The sequence below is a fragment of the Hemiscyllium ocellatum genome, chromosome 2 (assembly GCF_020745735.1).
Source record: "Hemiscyllium ocellatum isolate sHemOce1 chromosome 2, sHemOce1.pat.X.cur, whole genome shotgun sequence".
NCBI classification, from domain to species: domain Eukaryota; kingdom Metazoa; phylum Chordata; class Chondrichthyes; order Orectolobiformes; family Hemiscylliidae; genus Hemiscyllium; species Hemiscyllium ocellatum.
Window position 1 is genome coordinate 99,285,863 of NC_083402.1, and position 20,665 is coordinate 99,306,527.

At 40.5% G+C, this 20,665-nt stretch overlaps 1 protein-coding gene across 2 annotated transcripts in view; it reads left to right on the forward strand.

The window, feature by feature from the left end:
- The window catches only part of zdhhc21 (zinc finger DHHC-type palmitoyltransferase 21), a 145,217-nt gene that overhangs the window by 80,993 nt on the left and 43,559 nt on the right, over positions 1–20,665 (forward strand). For both annotated transcript variants that reach the window (XM_060845541.1, XM_060845551.1), the window contains exon 4: positions 14,234–14,345. In XM_060845541.1, the coding sequence (XP_060701524.1) occupies positions 14,234–14,345 (112 nt within the window). The remainder of the gene's footprint in view (positions 1–14,233; positions 14,346–20,665) is intronic.

Genomic DNA, 20,665 nt, shown 5'->3' on the forward strand with positions numbered 1-20,665 from the left:
CAGGTGAAATACATTTCACACCATTTCTTTGGGCACAAGAGTCCTTTCCCCTTCGCACAGACCCCTTCACCCAGCTCCAACACTCCCTCCACCTGAACCCATCCCTTTTATCTGCATTTGATCTGTTCATTGAGAACTTTCAACGTGATATTGGTTGCCTCAATTTCTCTGCCGCACTCACCCAATCCAACATATCTCCCTCCAAACTGACTGTAATCTGTGCGCTTAGATCCAACCCTGACTTTATTATTAAGCCTGCCAATAAGAGTGGTGCTGTTATAGTTTGATGTACTGACCGCTACATTAGAGGCTGAGTGTCAGCTCTCTAAAACCTCCTCCTATCATCCCCAGGATTTCAACACAGTGACAATGAAAGATCAATGATATATTTTCAAGTCAGGGTGGTGAGTGGCTTGGAGGGAAACTTGGAGGTGCTGGTGTTCCCATGTATTTGCTGCCATTGTCCGTTTAGGTGATAGAGGTCATGGCTGGAAGGTAAAATGTTTTAATTTGTAATTGAAATCTTTGCCTGAGCATCAGCTGTTTAATGGCCTAAAATGGAATGGTGAACATTCAGACTTTCTAACCCTGCCATGAGTCATAATTTCAATTTATTCTAAATTGCTTTATACTTGCTTTTCTTTCTCCTACCCCAGTTTTTCTGAATCATAGTCAAGAGTGGGGTTCTATTTGAGTTCTATTATTTCCACAGTATGGCTGACATTGTTGATGGAATGTTTTCCTGGTTATTTTTCCCATTTTTTTTCTTTCAAAGTGTTAATGTTTAATATGTGGTTAATGCAGTATCATTAGACCAGATTTGAAGACAGGATACAAAACATTAAGTCTGATTTTCCTTCACAGATGCTGCCAGACTTGCTAAGCTTTTCCAGCAACTTCTGTTTTGATTTTGTTTCTGATTGACAGCAACTGTAGTTCTTTTGGTTATCATTTGAACAGTTTCCTGCAGTGGGATTTGAGATTACATTCTGCATTGGAGCTGTACCTCTCATCCTCATTTTGTTGCTACATTATGCATTTGCCATGGCCACTAAATATAAAATACTCTAGTACAAACTCTGATGTTATTTTGCAGCAGGATAACTTGGTTTATGATGTCATGTGATGTCTAGCATCTTTGGTGTTGAAGTCAACAGATATTTTGGTAGGGAGGAAGAGTCACAGGCCAGAGAGACCTCATTTCTAAAGCGAGGTCAATCAGAGAATGTTTGTGCTGGTGAATAACTATACTTTCTTACAAGAAAGACTGTGTTTTTAATGCAATTATTCTGTGAATATTTGATGTTCTAATATTATGAGCCTGCTCTGTGCCACTCTTGGATTAAGGAAAGCTAGCTTTGCAAATGTTCAAATGACAAAAATAAATGTTTTGTCACTCAACCAATCCTTTTAAAGACGTGTAGTCCTGCTGAGCACCTTTTAAACAGTTTGTCAAGTTTGTTGATACAGTCACCATGGCACTAAAGCACTGTTTCATGTAATGTACGATTGCAGTTTGCAACTTTGTTCCTGAAAGGGCTGTGGCTCAGTTGAAATCTTCTCTCCTAAAATTCATGCATTTTGTAAGGCAAACATATCAAAGGGTATAGGGCAAAGCCAAGAGGTGCAATGGAGATAGAGTTCGAGGTTGTAGACTTAGGTAGTAGGCTGCAATTGCATTTGAGTGGCACTGAGGTGAGAGAGATTGGGTTTAGGATGTACGTCCCGATTGCTAGTTGCTCTGTTTCACTGAACGTCACAACTTCAAATTAGACATTGCACAGGAAATGCTTAAGAAGCATCTGCATGAGCACTTAACATTCCAGAGCTTAGTAAGCTAGGAACCAAGTGCAGATAAATAGGATTAGTGTTTGTTAGTTGTCATGGACCTGGTAGGCTGAGGTGCCTGCTTCTGTATGACTCTATGCCTCTGTGAAATAGCTGACTCAAATTCAACTGGTGTTTCATAGACTCATAAATGTTTACAGCACAGAAGGAGGCCTATGGGCACAGTCTGCACCAGTGAACAAAAATCTGACTACATTAATTCTATTTTATACCACTTGGCCTATGCCCATTTAGGTTATGGCAACATAGATATTTAAATGTTTCCACAGTTTGTGATTGAACCACACATTCAGTGTCTCCAGACTCTCACCGCTCTGGTGAGCAAAACATCTCAACTCTGCTCTCACCTTATATCTGGTTATTGTCCTCTCTACTCATGGAAAAAGAGCTTTTCTATCATTACATCAGGTTCCTTCTCAAGCTTCACTGCATTGTAAACAGCCTTGGCCTATCCAAACTTTTCTCATAGCTCAGATCCTCGAGCGAAGGCAACATTTTGATGAATCTCCACTGCACCATCTTTCCTATAATGTGGTGACAAGAATGACACATAGTTTTCCAACTGTAGCTTAAACAATATTTTATTGCAATTTTGCACAACCAGAGTGCTCTTATTTTCCTGTAACTCGTTTAATTAAGGTGTGTATTTCATCTTATCAACTTGCCTTGCCAACATCAGAGATCCATGGAAATGAACACCAAAGTCTCTCCTTCTAGTTTCTTATATTCGCAGTGTAATCCCTTGCCTTGCTTTCTCTCTCAAAGTGCATTACTTCACACATTTCCAGGTTAAATTACATTTAACACCGATCTCCCCACCTGACCAGTCCATTGATATCCTTCTGCAGTTTATGGCTATTCAGCTCATTATGTATCATCCTTCAAATTTTTGTATCATTCACAGACCTAGTGATCAGAACCACGCCATTTGAGTCATGAACAATCAGAAAATGTACAAGGCCCCAGCACTGAGCACTGTGGAATCTCACTGGAAACAGACTGCCAATCACAAATGAGGCAGACTTTCTGTAGCATATTCCACTTTTTAAAATCCCAACATCAGTGATGGTTAACTTTGTCTGCAAAGTGAGATCTGGTCGCAGAAATAAAAGCTGGAGAAACTCAGCAGATTTGGCAGCATCTGTGGAGAGGAAACAGAGTTAATGTTTAATGTTCAATGATCCTTCTTCAGGACTGATTGTGGCTAGAAAAGGATTGCATATATACTGAAGATGGAGTGGTGGGCAGGAGAGGAATAATGGCCATCATTCGCAGCTATTGATTCTCCCAGAATGACATTTACCAATTCACTTAACTGTTCGATCACTGTTCGCTTTGTCTCTGCTGGGGGAGTGGAGGGTCACCTCTACCTATTGTTTATTCCTACCCCATTCCCCACCCCAGCTTCAGCAGGTATTATGACCTTTTCTTAGCTGCAATCAATTCTGAAGAACAGTCACTGGACCTGAATTGTTAACTCTGCTTCCTTGCCACAAATGCTGAGTTTCTCAAACAATTTCCGTTTTTGTTTCAGATTTGATTTCTAGCATCCACAGTTCTTTGTTTTATTTTGGAGGAGAGAGAGAGATTGGAAACCGGGGATTTCAGAGGAATGTCCAATAAGGTCTTGAAGAAAGGTCATCAATTTAGTAGCAAATAAATTAAGAATCTATGACTGTTAGACTAGCTAATCTAAATTATCAGACAGGGAAGAAGGATTTTCATCTTTGTCTAGTACAAAACATGGTATTCCAAGCCGAAAGCATATTTATTCATCTCTTGTCCTACACCTCATCCAATCACCAATGTACATTGTTCACTTTGCATATCAACATGTTAATTGCATCTGCTTGCTGTAGAGTGAATAATAGTAGAGAACTTTATTGTGCACACGGAGGAGATTGGAGGCTATCATGTCAGTGCTGGCTTTTTCCTATTACGTGTGGTTGTCAAAAGAAATCCACAAATTACTCAACAAACAGAAGAAGGAAGAGTGAGTGCTGTGCTTGGCTGTATTCACAATCACATCACTGTATTTACTGAGTTAGTAACAGCTGTTTGGTTTCAATATCATGCTGCGCTTCTGAGGAGCAACAGTTTGGTTATTTGATCAGAAAGAGAATATTCCGTTGACTTTATATGGATGCTCAGTACATACGCTGCTTTTGTTTTTAGATTATTTGGAAAAAAATGCCATAAGACCCATTATGCTGCCTGCATGGAAACTGAGAAATAATTGTTCGTTGTATAGTCGTTTTTTATTAGGACGATAAATTCATGAATTGTAAACAGAAAGATAAAAAATGTGAATAAGATGGCTTTTCATTTTAGCTGGTGCACCAGGTCCATTATATTTTCCATCTAAGCAATTTGTTCAAATAATTATGTCTGGGCAGTTTAACTTATGTGTTCAATTGACACCTCATTCTCGGTGGTTAAATGCATCCTAACCAGTTCCATCCATTTCTATTAGCTTCATTGAATTAACAGAGGGACAAGGGAACAAGGATAGAAGTTAGAGGAGTGTCCTCACAGATGGTGGGGAGTCACGCTAGTTGACCACTGCTGTGACCTTAGGATCCCTGCTGCCTGTGGGAGTTTGTAATGTTCAGGAGAAAGGAGAATGTACAAAGTAATTTCTTAAAAGAAGGAAACAGAAAATGAATGATCTCCTAAATTTGCTACTCCTAATCCCAGAATTATTGAGAAAACTGAAAGAACTGCAGATGTAAATCAGAGACAAAAAATAGATATTATTTAAAAAGCACAGGGAGGAACGGTCATTCAATCCGAAATATTAATTCTGATTTCTTTCCACTGATGCTGCCAGATCTGCTGAGCTTTTCTAGCAGTTTTTAATTTTGTCCCAGTATTATTAATGTTTACTAATGTTTGTTTAAAGATGTTAGTACACACCTCTGGAGTAGGTGGGATTTGCACACTATTAATGCACCACAAAAGCCCTGCCTGGAATGATATTGACTTGAAGAAATGACCTCACCTTTGACTTTCAATAGCATGCTTATCATTTATGGATTTACTAAAACATGTAATTAAAATTCCTTCTGTAACAATGACTCTGAGCTTCGAGTTGCCTGCAACTTCAGTACTCCATTCTGTTCCCATGTCAACATTGTTGTCGAAGGTCTCTTGCAGTGCTCCAGTGAAGCTCAACACAAGCTGTAGGAACAACAACTCAGGTTCTACTTAGATTCATTACAGCCTTCAAGACTCAATATCTGTTTTAACAATTTTTGAACATTAACACTCAATTTCTGGTCTGTTACATTACCCCAGGTCCAATCATGAAGTGGGTTGCTTTCAGTACACCCAACCCGTTATCAACTACGAAGTCCCCACAATCACCTTTGTAGCTTCTCTTTTTCCTGGCTTACTATCAACAATACCTTTGCCTGGCCATTCTTTTTTTTCTCCATTCTTCGCATCCAACTACCCACTTACCCCATTTCCTCCTAACCCCATAATCAGCTTTAATACCACCTTTTCCTTGCTGCTTCCCATTCTGAAGAAAAGTCAAAGGATTCAAAACATTAATTGTTTTCTCTCCAAAGATGTTTTCAGACCTGCTGAGTTTCTCCACACATTTTTGTTTTGTTTGTTTCACTTCTAAAATGTTTTGTTTTAACATAAAAATACTTTACTTCTGAGTAACTGAAGTCACATTAAAAGAGGTAAAATGAAAAATTTAGGGTTGCAAATGGACAAGAGAGTTTTGTTTGAAGTATATATCTTAATTCTGAATAACTTCCTTTTTAATTCATTTGTGGGATGTGAATGTTGTTGACTGACCAGCATTTAGATCAGAGTGATGCTGGAAAAGCACAGCAGGTCAGGTAGCATCCGAGAAGCAGGAAAATCGATGTTTCGGGCAAAAGCCCTTCATCAAGAATAGAGGCAGGAAGCCTCCAGGATTTTATCTCTCCACCCTGGAGGCTTCCTGTCTTATTCCTGATGTAGGGCTTTTGCCTGAAACATCGATTTTCCTGCTCCTCAGATGCTGCCTAACCTGCTGTGCCTTTCCAGCCTCTGTAGTCCTCACTTTTGCCTGGCCAGCATTTATTGCCTGTCCCTAATTGCCCTTGAAAAAATGTTGGTGAGCTGCCTTCTTGAATTGTTGCAGTCCGAGTGCTAGGAGTAGAGATTTGGGGAGAGATTCCAAAATTTTGACTCAGTGAAGGAAAAGCAATATATTTCCATGTCAGGATAATGCATTAGGTGTTAACATGCAGTAGGTGTTAACATATATATTTGCTGCCTTTGTCCTTGCAGCTGGCAGGGTTGTGGATTTGGAATGTGCTGTCTAAGGATCTTTGGTGAATTTCTGCAATGTATCTTGCAGATAGAGTTAAAAATCCCACAACACCAGATTATAATCCAGGTTTATTTGGAAGTACAAGTTTAATATTAATGAATCAAAACCTGCAACCCATTCTAGGTCATTCTAGGTCTACAACTGATGCAATCTATTCAACAAATGTAAATTGCTGGTAAGTCTTAAGACTTACCAGCAATTTACGTTTGTTGAATAGATTGCATCAGTTGTATGACACTTCGACCTTTTATTATAAATTCTGTGTCCTACAATCCTGCCTCTTGACGAAGGAGCGGTGCTCCAAAAGCTTACAGTTAACTTTGTCCACTCCAGTCCAACACCAGCACCTCCATATCATTGTAGATAGCACGCACTGCTGAGTGTCAGTGGTGGAAGGAATAGTGCCAATCAAGCGGGTTACTTTGTTCAAATGATGCCAAGTTTTTTGAGTGTTGTTGGAGATGCACCCATCCAGAAAGTAATGAGTATTTCAGCACACTCCTATCTTGTGCCTTCTGAATGGTGGACAGGTTTTGGGGAGTCAGTGAGTTGTTTTCTGCAGTTTTCCTAGCCTCTGACTTGCTGTTATAGCCACTTTATTTATACGGCTAGTCCATTTGGGTTTCTGGTCAATGCTAACCACAAGATGTTGATAGTGATGGTAACATAGCTTCTCATCCCTGTCATAATCCTATTGAATCAACCAGTGTGATAAAATTCTGCATTGTAGACTGGTGAGAAAGGTATATTATATGGAATTCTAGGAGAGCTAACCATTTGAATACAAAATGGGCTTGAAGTTAGGAGACGGGGATGATGGTAAAATGTTGCTTTTCAGACTGGAAGCCTGAGACCTGTGGTGTGCCACAAGATTCTGTGCTGGGTCCATTGTTTTTTGTCATTTATATAAATGATTGGATGTGAATATCGGTGATATGGTTAGTAAGTTTGCAGATTACACAAAAATTGGTGTAGTGGACTGCAAAGAAGGTTATCTTGATTAGGTAGGCCAATGGACTGAGGAGTGGCAGATGGACTTTAATTTAGATCAATCTGAAGTGTTGCATTTTGGGCAAATCAGGCAGGATTTATACATTTAATGGTAAGGCCCTGGGGAGTATTGCCAAACAAAGCAACATTAGGGTGCAGGTTCATAGTTCCTTGAAAGTGGAGTTGCTGATTGGCAGGATAGTGAAGAAGGTGTTTGGTATGCTTGCCTTTATTAGTCAGTGCATTGAGTATAGGAGTTGAGAGGTCATGTTGCAGTCCTGAAGAAGGGTTAGACCCGAAATGTTAACTTCTCCACCTTCTGAAGCTGCCTGGAGTGCTGTGTTCTTCCAGCCTCCTCCTTGTCTGTGATACAAGTGCCAAGCAGTGATGATCATCAAAAAGAAACCTAACCAGCATCTCTGACATTCAATGCATCACTACCACTAAATCTCGACCATTAACATTTTAGGGGTTATCATCAACCAAAAACTGAATTGACTCACCGCACAATCAGTGCCTACAAGAGCAGGTCAGAGGCTAGGAATTCTGCAGTGAATTCTGACTCCTAAAAGCCTGTGCACTACCTACCCAGGCACAATTCAGGAGTGTGATAGAATACTTCCCGCTTGCCTGGTTGAGTGCAGCTGCATCCAATACAAAGGAACATTCTTAATTTTTTGTGGATGAAGTGCCAGTCACTTCCTCCACCATAAACAATCAGGAGCAGCAGAATGTACCATTGACAAGATGCACTGCAGAAATTCACCAAGGCTACTTAGACTGTACCTTCCAATGTGTAGCCACTACCATTGGGAAGAATAAGGACAGGAGAGACACGGGAATACTACCACCTGCAAGTTCTCCTTCAAATTGTTCACTATCCTAACTTGGAAGTATATCACTGCACCTTCAATGTTGCTGGGTCAAAATCTTGAAACTCCTTTGCTAAAATTATTGTAGGTGTACCTACAGCAGTGGGCTGCAATGCTTCAGTGTGACAGCTCCTCAAAGATTGTTAAGGATTAGCAATAAATACCAGCCAGTGATATTCATATGTCCAATGAAATAATAAAAAGCATTGTGGTGAACCATTTTATCTCCGGAATTGGAAGTACATAGAACATAGGACATTACAGTGGAGGACAAATCCTTCGACCTTCTATGTTGCACCAACATGTGAAACTAATCTGAAGCCTATCTGTCCTACACTATTCCATTTTCATTCATATGTTTATCCAATGACCATTTAAATGCCCTTGAGCCTACTACTGGTGCTGGCCGTGCATTCCACATTCCTACTACTCTGAGTAAAGAAACTACCTCTGATATCTGTCTTATATCTATCACCCCTCAATTTAAAGCTATGTCCTCTCATGCTAGCCATCACCATCCAAGGAAAAAGGCTCTCACTGTCCACCCTATCTAACCCTCTGATTATCTTGCATATTTCAATTAAGTCACCTCTCAACCTCCTTTTCTCTAATGAAAACAGCCTGAAGTCCCTCAGTCTTTCCTCACAAGACCTTCCCTCCAAACCAGGCAACATTCTAGTAAATCTCCTCTGCACCCTTTCCAAAGCTTCCTCATCCTTCCTATAATGTGGCGACCAGAACTGAACGCAATGCTCGAAGTGCGGCCGCACCAGACTTTTGAACAGCCGTAGCATGATCTTGTGGCTCTGAAACTCATTCCCTCTACCAATAAAAGCTAGCAAATCGTAAAACTTCTAAAGAACCCTATCAACCTAGGTGGCAACTTTTGGGGATCTATGTACATGGACACCGAAATCTCTCTGATCATTTAAACTACCAAGAATCTTACCATTAACTCGGTACTCTTTATTCCTGTTGCTCCTTCCAAAGTGAATCACCTCACACTTTTCCTCATTAAACTCCATTTCCCACTCTCAGCCCAGCTCTGCAGCTCATCTATGTCCCACTGTGACTTACAACATCCTTCAGCACTATCCACAACTGTACCAACCTCAGTGTCATCTGCAAATTTACTAACATATCCTTCTACACCTTGATCTAGGTCATCTATGAAAATGGCAAACAGCAGTGCCCTCAAAACAGATCCTTGCTGTACACCACTAATAACTGAACTCCAGGATGAACATTTCCCATCAACCACCACCCTCTGTCATCTTTCAGCTAGCCAATTTCTGAACCAAACTACTAAATCACCTTCAATCCTCCATTTTTGTGCAATAGCCTACCTTATCTATTTTCACACTTTTCAGAATTGCTAATACCTCCTCCTTGTGATCATCAATCCCATCTAGTCCAGCAACCTTTATCTCAGTATTCTTCTCTACAACATTGTCTTTTTCCAGTGTGAATACTGATGAAAAATATACATTTAGTGCTTCCCCTATTTCCTCGGACCCCATGCACAACTTTGCACTCCTATCCTTGATTGGATCTTCCTATAATCATTCTTTTATTCCTGATTTACCTGGGTTTTCTTTGATCCTATCTGCCAATGACTTCTCAAGTCCTGTCCTGGCTCTTGTTAGCTCTTTCTTTTGGTCTTTTCTGGCTAACTTGTAACTCTCAAGTGCCCTTACTGAGCCTTCATGGCTCATTGGTAAGGCCACTTTTGGAATACTGCTTTCAATTCTGGTCTGTCTGCCCTAGGAAGGACGTTGTTGAACTCAAAAGAGTTCTGAAAAGATTTGCAAGAATGTTGCTGGCTTTGGAGGGTTTGAGCTATAGGGAGATGTTGAATAGGCTTGGGGCTATTTTCCCTGGAGTGTCAGAGGCTGAGCGGAACCTTATCGAGGTTTGTCTCTTTTATATCTTTCCCCTCTCACCTAAACCTATGCCCTCTAGTTCTGGAGTCCCCCACCCCTGGGAAAAGACTTTGTCTATTTAAATTATCAATGCCCCTCATGATTTTAATAAACCTCGATAAAGTCACCCCTCAGCCTCCGACGCTCCTGGGAAAACAGCCCCAGTTTATTCAACCTCTTCTGACAGCTCAAATCCTCCCACGCTGGCAACATCCTTGTCAGTCTTTTCTGAATGCTTTCAAGTTTCACAACTTCCTTCCAATAGGAAGAAGACCAGAATTGCATGCAATATTCCAAAAGTGGCCTAACCAATGTCCTGTACAGCCACAACATGACCTCCAACTCCTATACTCAATACTCTGACCAATAAAGGATAGCATACCAAATGCCTTCTTTACTATCCTATTTATCTGTGACTCCACTTTCAAGGAGCTATGAACCTGCTCTCCAAGGTCTCTTTGTTCAGAAACACTCCCAAGGAGCTTACCATTAAATATATAAATCCTGTTAGGATTTGCTTTTCCAAAATGCAGCACCTTGTATTTATCTAAATTAAACTCCACTTGACACTTCTCAGCCCATTGGCCCATCTGATCAAGATCCCGTTAAAATCTGAGGTAACCTTCTTCGCTGTCCACTACACCTCCAAATTTTGGTGTCATGTGCAAACTTACTAACTATACCTCTTAACTAACTATACATTCAAATCATTTATATAAATGATGAAAAGGAGTGGACACAGCACCGATCCTTGTGGCATCCCACTGGTCACAGGCCTCCAGTCTGAAAAGTAACCCTCTACTATCACCCTCTGTCTTTTACCTTTGAGCCAGTTCTGTATCCAGATGGCTAGTTCTCCCTGAATTCCATGTGACCTAACCTTGCTAACCAGTTTCCCATGGTCATAGAGCTGTACAACATGGCCCAACTCATGCATGCCGAACAGAAAAATAAATAAATCTAGGCCCATTTGCCAGCATTTAGCTCATTTAGCTCATTTCCCTCAAAACCCTTCCTCCTCATATACCCGTCCAGATGGCTTTTAACTGTTGAAATTGTACCATCCTCCACCTCTTCCTCTGGCAGCTCAATCCATACATGCACCTCCCTTCATGTGAAAAAGTTGCTCCTTAGGTCCCCTTTAAATCTTTCCCCTCTCACCATAAAGTTATGCCCTCTAGCTTTGGACTCCCCCACCCTGGGGAAAAGATCTTGCATAGTTACCATTTAAATGCCCTTCGTGATTTCATAAACCTCTATAAGTTCACCCCTCAGCCTCCAATGCGCCAGGGAAAATCACCCCAACCTATTCAGTCTCTTTGTTTAGCTCAAACCCTCCAAATCTGGCCACACCCTTGTAAATCTTTTCTGAACACGTTCAAGTTTCACAACATCCTTGGGAGACCAGAATTAAATGCAGTATTTCAAAAGTGGCCAAACTAATTTCTTGTGCAGCTACAATATGACCTCCCAAATCCTATACTCAATGCACTGACCCATAAAAGTTCAACTCACACACTTTGCTGAGAGGAGTAATAAGAAAGAGATAGAAAGAGAAAGTGAAAGAAAAATAGCAGTGGACTACTAAATATAAAAATAATGGACTATAGGAGTGGGTAGAAGGGAATAGATTGGCATGGAGGATCTAAACTGGGTGGCTGTCTGCGGTGGCACAAAGGGAGCATGGAGAGTGTTTCTGTGGGTATGATGCTTTTTATGTGAGATCTGAAAGAAACTAGTTTTAAATTGCATGTTGACTGCCAAAACTCAAGAATTGGAAATACATTTTTTTTTAGATTAGACTTACAGTGTGGAAACAGGCCCTTCGGCCCAACAAGTCCACACCGACCCGCCGAAGCGCAACCCACCCATACCCCTACATATACCCCTTACCTAACACTACAGGCAATTTAGCACGGCCAATTCACCTGACCCGCACATCTTTGGACTGTGGGAGGAAACCGGAGCACCCGGAGGAAACCCACGCAGACACGGGGAGAATGTGCAAACTCCACACAGTCAGTCACCTGAGGCGGGAATTGAACCCAGGTCCCTGGCGCTGTGAGGCAGCAGTGCTAACCACTGTGCCACCGTGCTGCCCATTTGTTCTTGATTAAATTCTATTTTTTTTTGTATTGATAATCATTTAGTAATTCTATCGGCATTATGGCAGTGCCCAAGAGTCAAAAAGTATGGGCTGAGATATTTTATGCCAAGTTTTAAACATTTTAAAATAAGTGGTCATGTTGCAGCTCTACAGGACATTGATTATGCCACTTTTGGAATACTGCATTCAATCTGGTCTTCCTGATATAGGAAAGTTGCTGTTAAACTTGAAAGGGTTCAGAAAAGATTTACAAGGATATTGCCAGGGTTGGAGGATTTGAGTTATCGGGAAAGGTTGATTAGACTGGGGCTCATTTTCCTGGTTGAGGGGAGACCTTATGGAGGTTTATAAAATTTTGAAGGGCATGTATAGAGTCAATAGCCAGGATAGGGGAGTCCAAAACTAGAGAGCATAAGTTTAAGGTGAGAGAGGAAAGATTTAAAAGGAACGTAAAGGGCAACGTTTTCATACAGAAGGTGGTGCATGTATGGAAAGAGCTGTCAGAGGAGCTGGTGGAGGATGGTACAGTAACAATATTTAAAAGGCATCTCAATGGGTACATGAATAGGAAGACTTGAGAGGAATATGGGGCAGATGCTGGCAAATGGGACTAGATTGGTTTTAGGATATCTGGTTGCCATGGATGAGTTAGACCGAAAGGTTTGTTTCTACGTACATCTCTATGAGTCTATGATTATAAGTCATGAATTTCCCAATCTCGATGTTTGCATGTGATGCTTCTGGATTGAAAATATTGTTCCAAAATTATTAACATTATTTTTAACTTGTTTTGTGCTTTCATTTCATCCCATTCTTTTTCCTTATAATAATATTAGTTTCCACAATGATTACAAATCAGATATTATTTCTGTGCTTATGCTTTACAAGTATTATATTTCTGTTGCTATATATGAATACATAATTTTTCATTTGCACTTCTTTGCAAATGTTGTGTCACAGGGTACCCATGAGTGTATTAATATCTACAGGGTTACCTTCTGCAAAGAAGTTTGAAAAGAGCAAGTCAGAAAGATCAAATGGACTTAAGGCTAGGCAAAATCCATTTGGATATAAATATGTTCAAAGCGATCATTTTTGCTCCCAAATTAATAATTTCTTTGATACATATACATAAATAAAGAGCATTCTTCTGCAGTCTGTGGTGAAGTCTTTGTTAAGTCAAGCCTTTCAGATATAGAGAATAGAAAATGCATAAAACTTCACTTTACAATTGTCACTCCTGACATTGATCAGAGGTGTACGTAGATTGAACTTGCTGTACTGATGGTTCACTACTTCAGACAATATGTTAAAAGAGACCGTATCTGCTTATTTCTCAGGTTCTGATCAATACTGAAGACATTGTTGTACGCTGTGCTTGCCATTATTTATTGGCTGTGAAGTAAAGCATTATTATATTCTTTCTTCCTAGAATGTAAATTACACCAATGTCTTAATGGTGAATTTGAATCCATGCCCCCAGAGCATGGTTCTCTACATTACTGGTGTAGTGATGTTGCATCAACTCCACCATTCTCCAGCAGGTTTCTTTTCACTCTATGCGTCATTCTATGTACCATAACCCTCCATACTCTTGCCAACCAAAACTCAATTGCTCTCAACCTTTTAAATTTCAATTGAATATGTATAGTCTTTTGAAAGAGCAAGTTCCAGAATTCTATTTTCTCTCTGTGGGCCGAAAGAATAGAAAAGCAGAATTTGTTTTAATGTGAGAGTTTAATCTCATAAAATAAAATGCACAGCTATGGGCAAAGTACAGCTGCTTTAAGAGCCAGTACAGACAAGTGGGGTCAAATGGTCTCTTACGCTATAACAGTCTTTGATTTTAGTAAAAGATTTTGTGGGGGCATGCCTAATGAGAGCCAATGCTCTGAGGGAGGCCCAGTTGAACCACAGTCCAACAGTTTCATATTTTTGTTAAAGTCTTGAGATTGTTTCAGCCTTAGACTGATTACAATATGTTGCCTGAGGTCCCTTCCCAAAGTTTGAATGCAGTAATATATTGTCATTGAATGGAAATGAAACATCCTCCTATTGGTTAAGTATTTCATCTCCTTAAGGATGTTACTTTGAGGAAGTGGTAATTTCTATAATCAATCATTAGGATTTGAAAAATAAAGTGATATCTTTTTGTTTCCAGAAAGACAACTCTGGGAAATATGTAATAAATGTAACAAGATGAGACCAAAGCGATCTCACCATTGCAGTCGGTGTGGGCACTGTGTTCGGAAAATGGATCACCATTGTCCCTGGTAAGCTTTTATTAAACTTTCAAACCTGACATTGAAAAAATATAACATGTACATATAAGCTAAAAATCAAACAAGACAACTTATGTGTGAGCTTTGATAAGAAGTAGGCCATTCAGCCCACCAAGTCTGCTCCACCATTGAATAAGATCATAGTCGACCTAATAGTCCTCAACTCCACTTTCTTGTCTTTTCCCCACAATCCTTAATTGCCTCACTGGTTAAAAATCTGCCTATCTCTGAGTTGAAAATACTTCAACGCAGCCTCTGCAGTGCTCTGTGACAAAGAGTTCCACAGATTCACGATCCTCAGAAGAAATTCCTCACCAGCTCTGCCTTAAATGTGCAATCCCGTATTCTGAGATTATGCCTTCTGGCCCTACACTCTCTGACAAGGGGAAAAAACCTTTCCACATCTGCCCCATCAAGTCCCTGAAGAACCTTGTATGTTTTAATAAGATCACATTTCATTTTTCTATATTCCAACCTATTCAAAGTTTCCTCTAAAGACATACTCTTCCGATCTGGTGTCCATCAATAAACCTTCTCTGAAGTACCCCCAATGCCAGGATATCTTTCCTTAGATGAAAGGGCCATATTCCAGTTGTGGGATTTCTAATACCTTGTATAGCTTTAGCAATACCTTCCTACTTTTGTACTCCATTTCCTTTGAAATGAAGGCCAACATTTGATTTGCCTTCCCTGTTATCCATAGAACTAAGATGCTAACATTTTGTGATTCATGGGCAAGGATTTTAAAACTCCTTCTGGTCCATAACCTTCTGCACTTTTTCTCCATTTAATTATCTGCTCCTCTATTCTTCCTGCCATTGTGCAAAACTTCACATTACCCACATTATATTCCATCTACCAAGATTTTGCATCTTCCCTTAACCACTTGGTATGTGAGGAACAGCACATTTTGAAAATGAATCCAGTGTAGGCACTGAGTACAATCACTCAGAGAGCACGGTCTTTATCCAGTTTTTCAGAGCTACCATTTGTTAATTTTGCAGGTTGATCAGATCAGGCAGTGTGGAAATAATAAATACCACATTCATAACTTGTTGGTGTAGGATAAAGGAGGATTTTAGTTAGTCAACTGACTCAGAAGCCGATTCCTAAAATAGATAATCAACCTACTGATCAGATATTTAGAATGCTTTGTTGAATACACTCCTAACAGGTACTGTAGATCAGTTAGTGTCATGTTGCTGGTATGATAGATGCACAATCTTTATTCACTAATAACATGGAAAAATATGTTGAAACTGCTCATTAATAATGATAAATGTGGATATCAAATGGAAATGTCTTGTCCGACCAATCTTGTTGTAAATTTATCAAAGAATAAATAAGAGTTAGCCAAGGTTTTGCACTGCCTGAAACATGCACGGACTTTCAAAATGCCTTCAGGAAGGTACTGTTTAGTGGACCAAAGACAAAAGGCAGAGCACGGAGTCAGTGTATTGAGTAGCTCAGTTGATAACAAGCTGGTTACAGAGAGTGTGCATTCTGGATAATTAAGATAAAATATGTGAAATGATGACTCCTGACCTTTTTACAACGTTGGTGTAAACATAGAGAAAAGAACTGAATTTGAGAAGTGAGGGGAGAATGACTGCCCTTGACATCAAGGCCACATTTAACTGAGTGTGACATGGTGGCTCTGGCTGGGCCAGCACAGTGGCTCAGTGGTTAGCTCTGCTGCCTCACAGTGCCAGGGATCCAGGTTTGATTCCATCCTTGGGTGACTGTCTGCATGGAGTTTGCACATTCTCTCCATGTTTGCGTGGGTTTCCTCTGGGTGCTCTGGTTTCCTCTCACAGTCCAAACGATGTGCAGGTTAGGTGAATTGGCCATGCTAAATATTGTTCAGGGATGTGTAGGTTAGATGCATCAGTCAGGGGTAAATGTGGAGTAAAGGTAGGGGAATGGGTCTGGGTGGGTTATTCTTGGGAGGGTCAGTGTGGACTTGTTGGGCCAAATAATCTGTTTCCACACTGTAGGGATCCTATGAGAAGATCTTGCAAAACTAGGGTCACTGAGAATCAAGGGCAAACTCTCCACTGGTTGGAATCATATCTAGTACAAAAGGAAAATAATTGTGATTGTTGAAGCGATAGTGATGCACTGAATATCAAGGTGCTGGTTAGAGTTCTTTTTGTTTATCATCATTGCCTGACACTTATGTAATGCAATTGTTAATTGACACATATTAGTCTAAACCTGTTAAACAGGTCTCATTGCATTTGGCCATGAACTCCTTCAGTAACTAAGGAGTTAGGAATGGTGCAGGACATTGTGCAATCATCAACGAACATCCCGCCTCTGGTCTTATGATGAAGGGAAATGATGAAGCAGTAAAAGATGGTTGGGCCAAGGATATGAAGAACTTCTTAAAATATGAGGTGCAGAACATGTCAGCTCCAGGACATCTCTGAGGAAGTTCTTCATATCCTTGACCCATTCATCTCCCACTGCTTCAAAAATGATTATCCCTTCATCATAAGAGCAGAAGTGGGGAATGTTTGCTAATGATTGCACAATATTCCGCACCATTCCCAACTCCTCAGATACCAATGTAGTCCATGTCCAAATGCAACACGACCTGTTTAACATGTTTAGACTGATAAGTGCTAATTAACAAGCCACCTATTGGATTCATTCCTCCCATAGATCGATCAGGATGTACCCTCGAACTGTGTTCACCAATCATCATCTCATCACTCCACCCCTATGCCCACCTAAAAACTCTTCCCCCCATCCCCCCAACTTTATCTGCAGCTCTCCTCACCCGACCTCCAGTCCTGAAGAAGGGTTAGACCCGAAATGTTAACTTCTCCACCTTCTGAAGTTACCTGGAGTGCTGTGTTCTTCCAGCCTCCTCCTTGTCTGCAATACAAGTGCCAAGCAGTGATGATCATCAAAAAGAAATCTAACCAGCATCTCTGACATTCAATGCATCACTACCACTAAATCTCGACCATTAACATTTTAGGGGTTATCATCAACCAAAAACTGAATTGACTCACCGCACAATCAGTGGCTCCAAGAACAGGTCAGAGGCTAGGAATTCTGCAGTGAATTCTGACTCCTAAAAGCCTGTGTACTATCTACCCAGGCACAATTCAGGAGTGTGATGGAATACGTCCCGCTTGCCTGGCTGAGTGCAGCTGCATCCAATATTTAGGAACACTCTTAATTTTTTGTGGATGAAGTGCCAGTCACTTCCTCCACCATAAACAATCAGGAGCAGCAGAATGTACCATTGACAAGATGCACTGCAGAAATTCACCAAGGCTACTTAGACTGTACCTTCCAATGTGTAGCCACTACCATTGGGAAGAATAAGGACAGGAGAGACACGGGAATACTACCACCTGCAAGTTCTCCTTCAAATTGTTCACTATCCTAACTTGGAAGTATATCACTGCACCTTCAATGTTGCTGGGTCAAAATCTTGAAACTCCTTTGCTAAAATTATTGTAGGTGTACCTACAGCAGTGGGCTGCAATGCTTCAGTGTGACAGCTCCTCAAAGATTGTTAAGGATTAGCAATAAATACCAGCCAGTGATATTCATATGTCCAATGAAATAATAAAAAGCATTGTGGTGAACCATTTTATCTCCGGAATTGAAAGTACATAGAACATAGGACATTACAGTGCAGGACAAATCCTTCGACCCTCTATGTTGCACCAACATGTGAAACTAATCTGAAGCCTATCTGTCCTACACTATTCCATTTTCATTCATATGTTTATCCAATGACCATTTAAATGCCCTTGAGCCTACTACTGGTGCTGGCCGTGCATTCCACATTCCTACTACTCTGAGTAAAGAAACTACCTCTGATATCTGTCTTATATCTATCACCCCTCAATTTAAAGCTATGTCCTCTCATGCTAGCCATCACCATCCAAGGAAAAAGGCTCTCACTGTCCACTCTATCTAACCCTCTGATTATCTTGCATGTTTCAATTAAGTCATCTCTCAACTTCCTTTTCTCTAATGAAAACAGCCTGAAGTCCCTCAGTCTTTCCTCACAAGACCTTCCCTCCAAACCAGGCAACATTCTAGTAAATCTCCTCTGCACCCTTTCCAAAGCTTCCACATCCTTCCTATAATGTGGTGACCAGAACTGAACGCAATGCTCGAAGTGCGGCCGCACCAGACTTTTGAACAGCCGTAGCATGATCTTGTGGCTCTGAAACTCACTCCCTCTACCAATAAAAGCTAGCAAATCATAAAACTTCTAAAGAACCCTATCAACCTAGGTGGCAACTTTTGGGGATCTATGTACATGGATACCGAAATGTCTCTGATCATTTAAACTACCAAGAATCTTACCATTAACCCGGTACTCTTTATTCCTGTTGCTCCTTCCAAAGTGAATCACCTCATACTTTTCCTCATTAAACTCCATTTCCCACTCTCAGCCCAGCTCTGCAGCTCATCTATGTCCCACTGTAACTTACAACATCCTTCAGCACTATCCACAACTGTACCAACCTCAGTGTCATCTGCAAATTTACTAACATATCCTTCTACACCTTGATCTAGGTCATCTATGAAAATGGCAAACAGCAGTGCCCTCAAAACAGATCCTTGCTGTACACCACTAATAACTGAACTCCAGGATGAACATTTCCCATCAACCACCACCCTCTGTCTTCTTTCAGCTAGCCAATTTCTGAACCAAACCATTAAATCACCTTCAATCCTCCATTTTTGTGCAATAGCCTACCTTATCTATTTTCACACTTTTCAGAATTGCTAACACCTCCTCCTTGTGATCATCAATCCCATTTAGTCTAGCAACCTTTATCTCAGTATTCTTCTCTACAACATTGTCTTTTTCCAGTGTGAATACTGATGAAAAATATATATTTAGTACTTCCCCTATTTCCTCGGACTCCATGCACAACTTTGCACTCCTATCCTTGATTGGATCTTCCTCTAATCATTCTTTTATTCCTGATTTACCTGAGTTTTCTTTGATCCTATCTGCCAATGACTTCTCAAGTCCTGTCCTGGCTCTTGTTAGCTCTTTCTTTTGGTCTTTCCTGGCTAACTTGTAACTCTCAAGTGCCCTTACTGAGCCTTCATGGCTTATCCTAACATAAGCCTTCTTCTTCCTCTTGACAAGAGAATTTGGCAGGAAGATTAACTGGGATACATGTTCATTGAAAAATAAGAGTTTATTTGTAACCCTAAAAGGAAAAGAGGCTAAGGTTACAGATAGTCAGTTCTCTAAAGCTAGTGACAGGCTAATAAGACCATTTACAACTGTGCAAAAAAAATCTTGTATTAGAACTTTTTAAAAGAAAAAAATTTAATAGAGGGACAGAATTACAAATGAAGGAAAAGGTCTGTTAAACTTGTCTTGGACCTTGGTTAGGCCACATTTTAGAACAGCATGAACAGTTCTGGATTTGATATTATAAAGAAGGATGTGACAGGTGCTGGAGAAGGCACAAATAAGTTGGCAAAGATAAGCCTTAACTGAGAAGTTTTGCCTATTAGTTGCTAGTGAACAGCTTGGGAATTTTGCTCAAGACAAGATAGAGTGGAAGGGCCACAAGGTGGTGATCATGATAATTATGAAAAGGATGTGATCCAATCCATAAATGTATTAGAATGGTTTACAGATTTTATAATTCTATTGGGTGGATAATTGGGCGACACTGTGGCTCAGTGGTTAGCACTGCGGCCCCACAACACCAAGGTCTCAGGTCGATTCCAGCCTCTGGTGACTGTCTGCGTTGAGTTTGCGTGTTCTCACTGTATCTGCATAGATTTCCTGCAGGTGCTCCGGTTCCACAGTCCAAAGATGTGCAGGTCAGGTGAACTGGCCATGCTAAATTGCCCATAGTGTTAGGTGCATTAGTCAGAGGGAAATGGGTCTGGGTGGGTTTCTCCTCAGAGGGTCAGTGTGGACTTGTTGGGCCGTTGGGCCTGTTTCCACACTGTAGAGAATCTAATTGCTCCAAGTAATTGAAATGAATAGTGTTTCAGCAATACTGAATAAACACATTGGAGAAAAGAGCAAAGGAGGTTCCTAAGAAACATAAACACCACATACCACTGCTGTACTTTCTCCATAATTCAATGTAATAATATATGTGTTATAAACAATATTTCTTTGTCAAGCAAGGTGGTTTCCAAAGACCATATGTCAGCCTTTTTTGCAGACTTATTGCAGTCTGCAGCACTGAATATTGTAGATACAGTAACAAGTAACATCCGTTTTACTTTCCATTGTGTTTCAGTTACGTGCAGCTCAAAAAAGATAATTGATACTTATCCAAGTCTGTGCA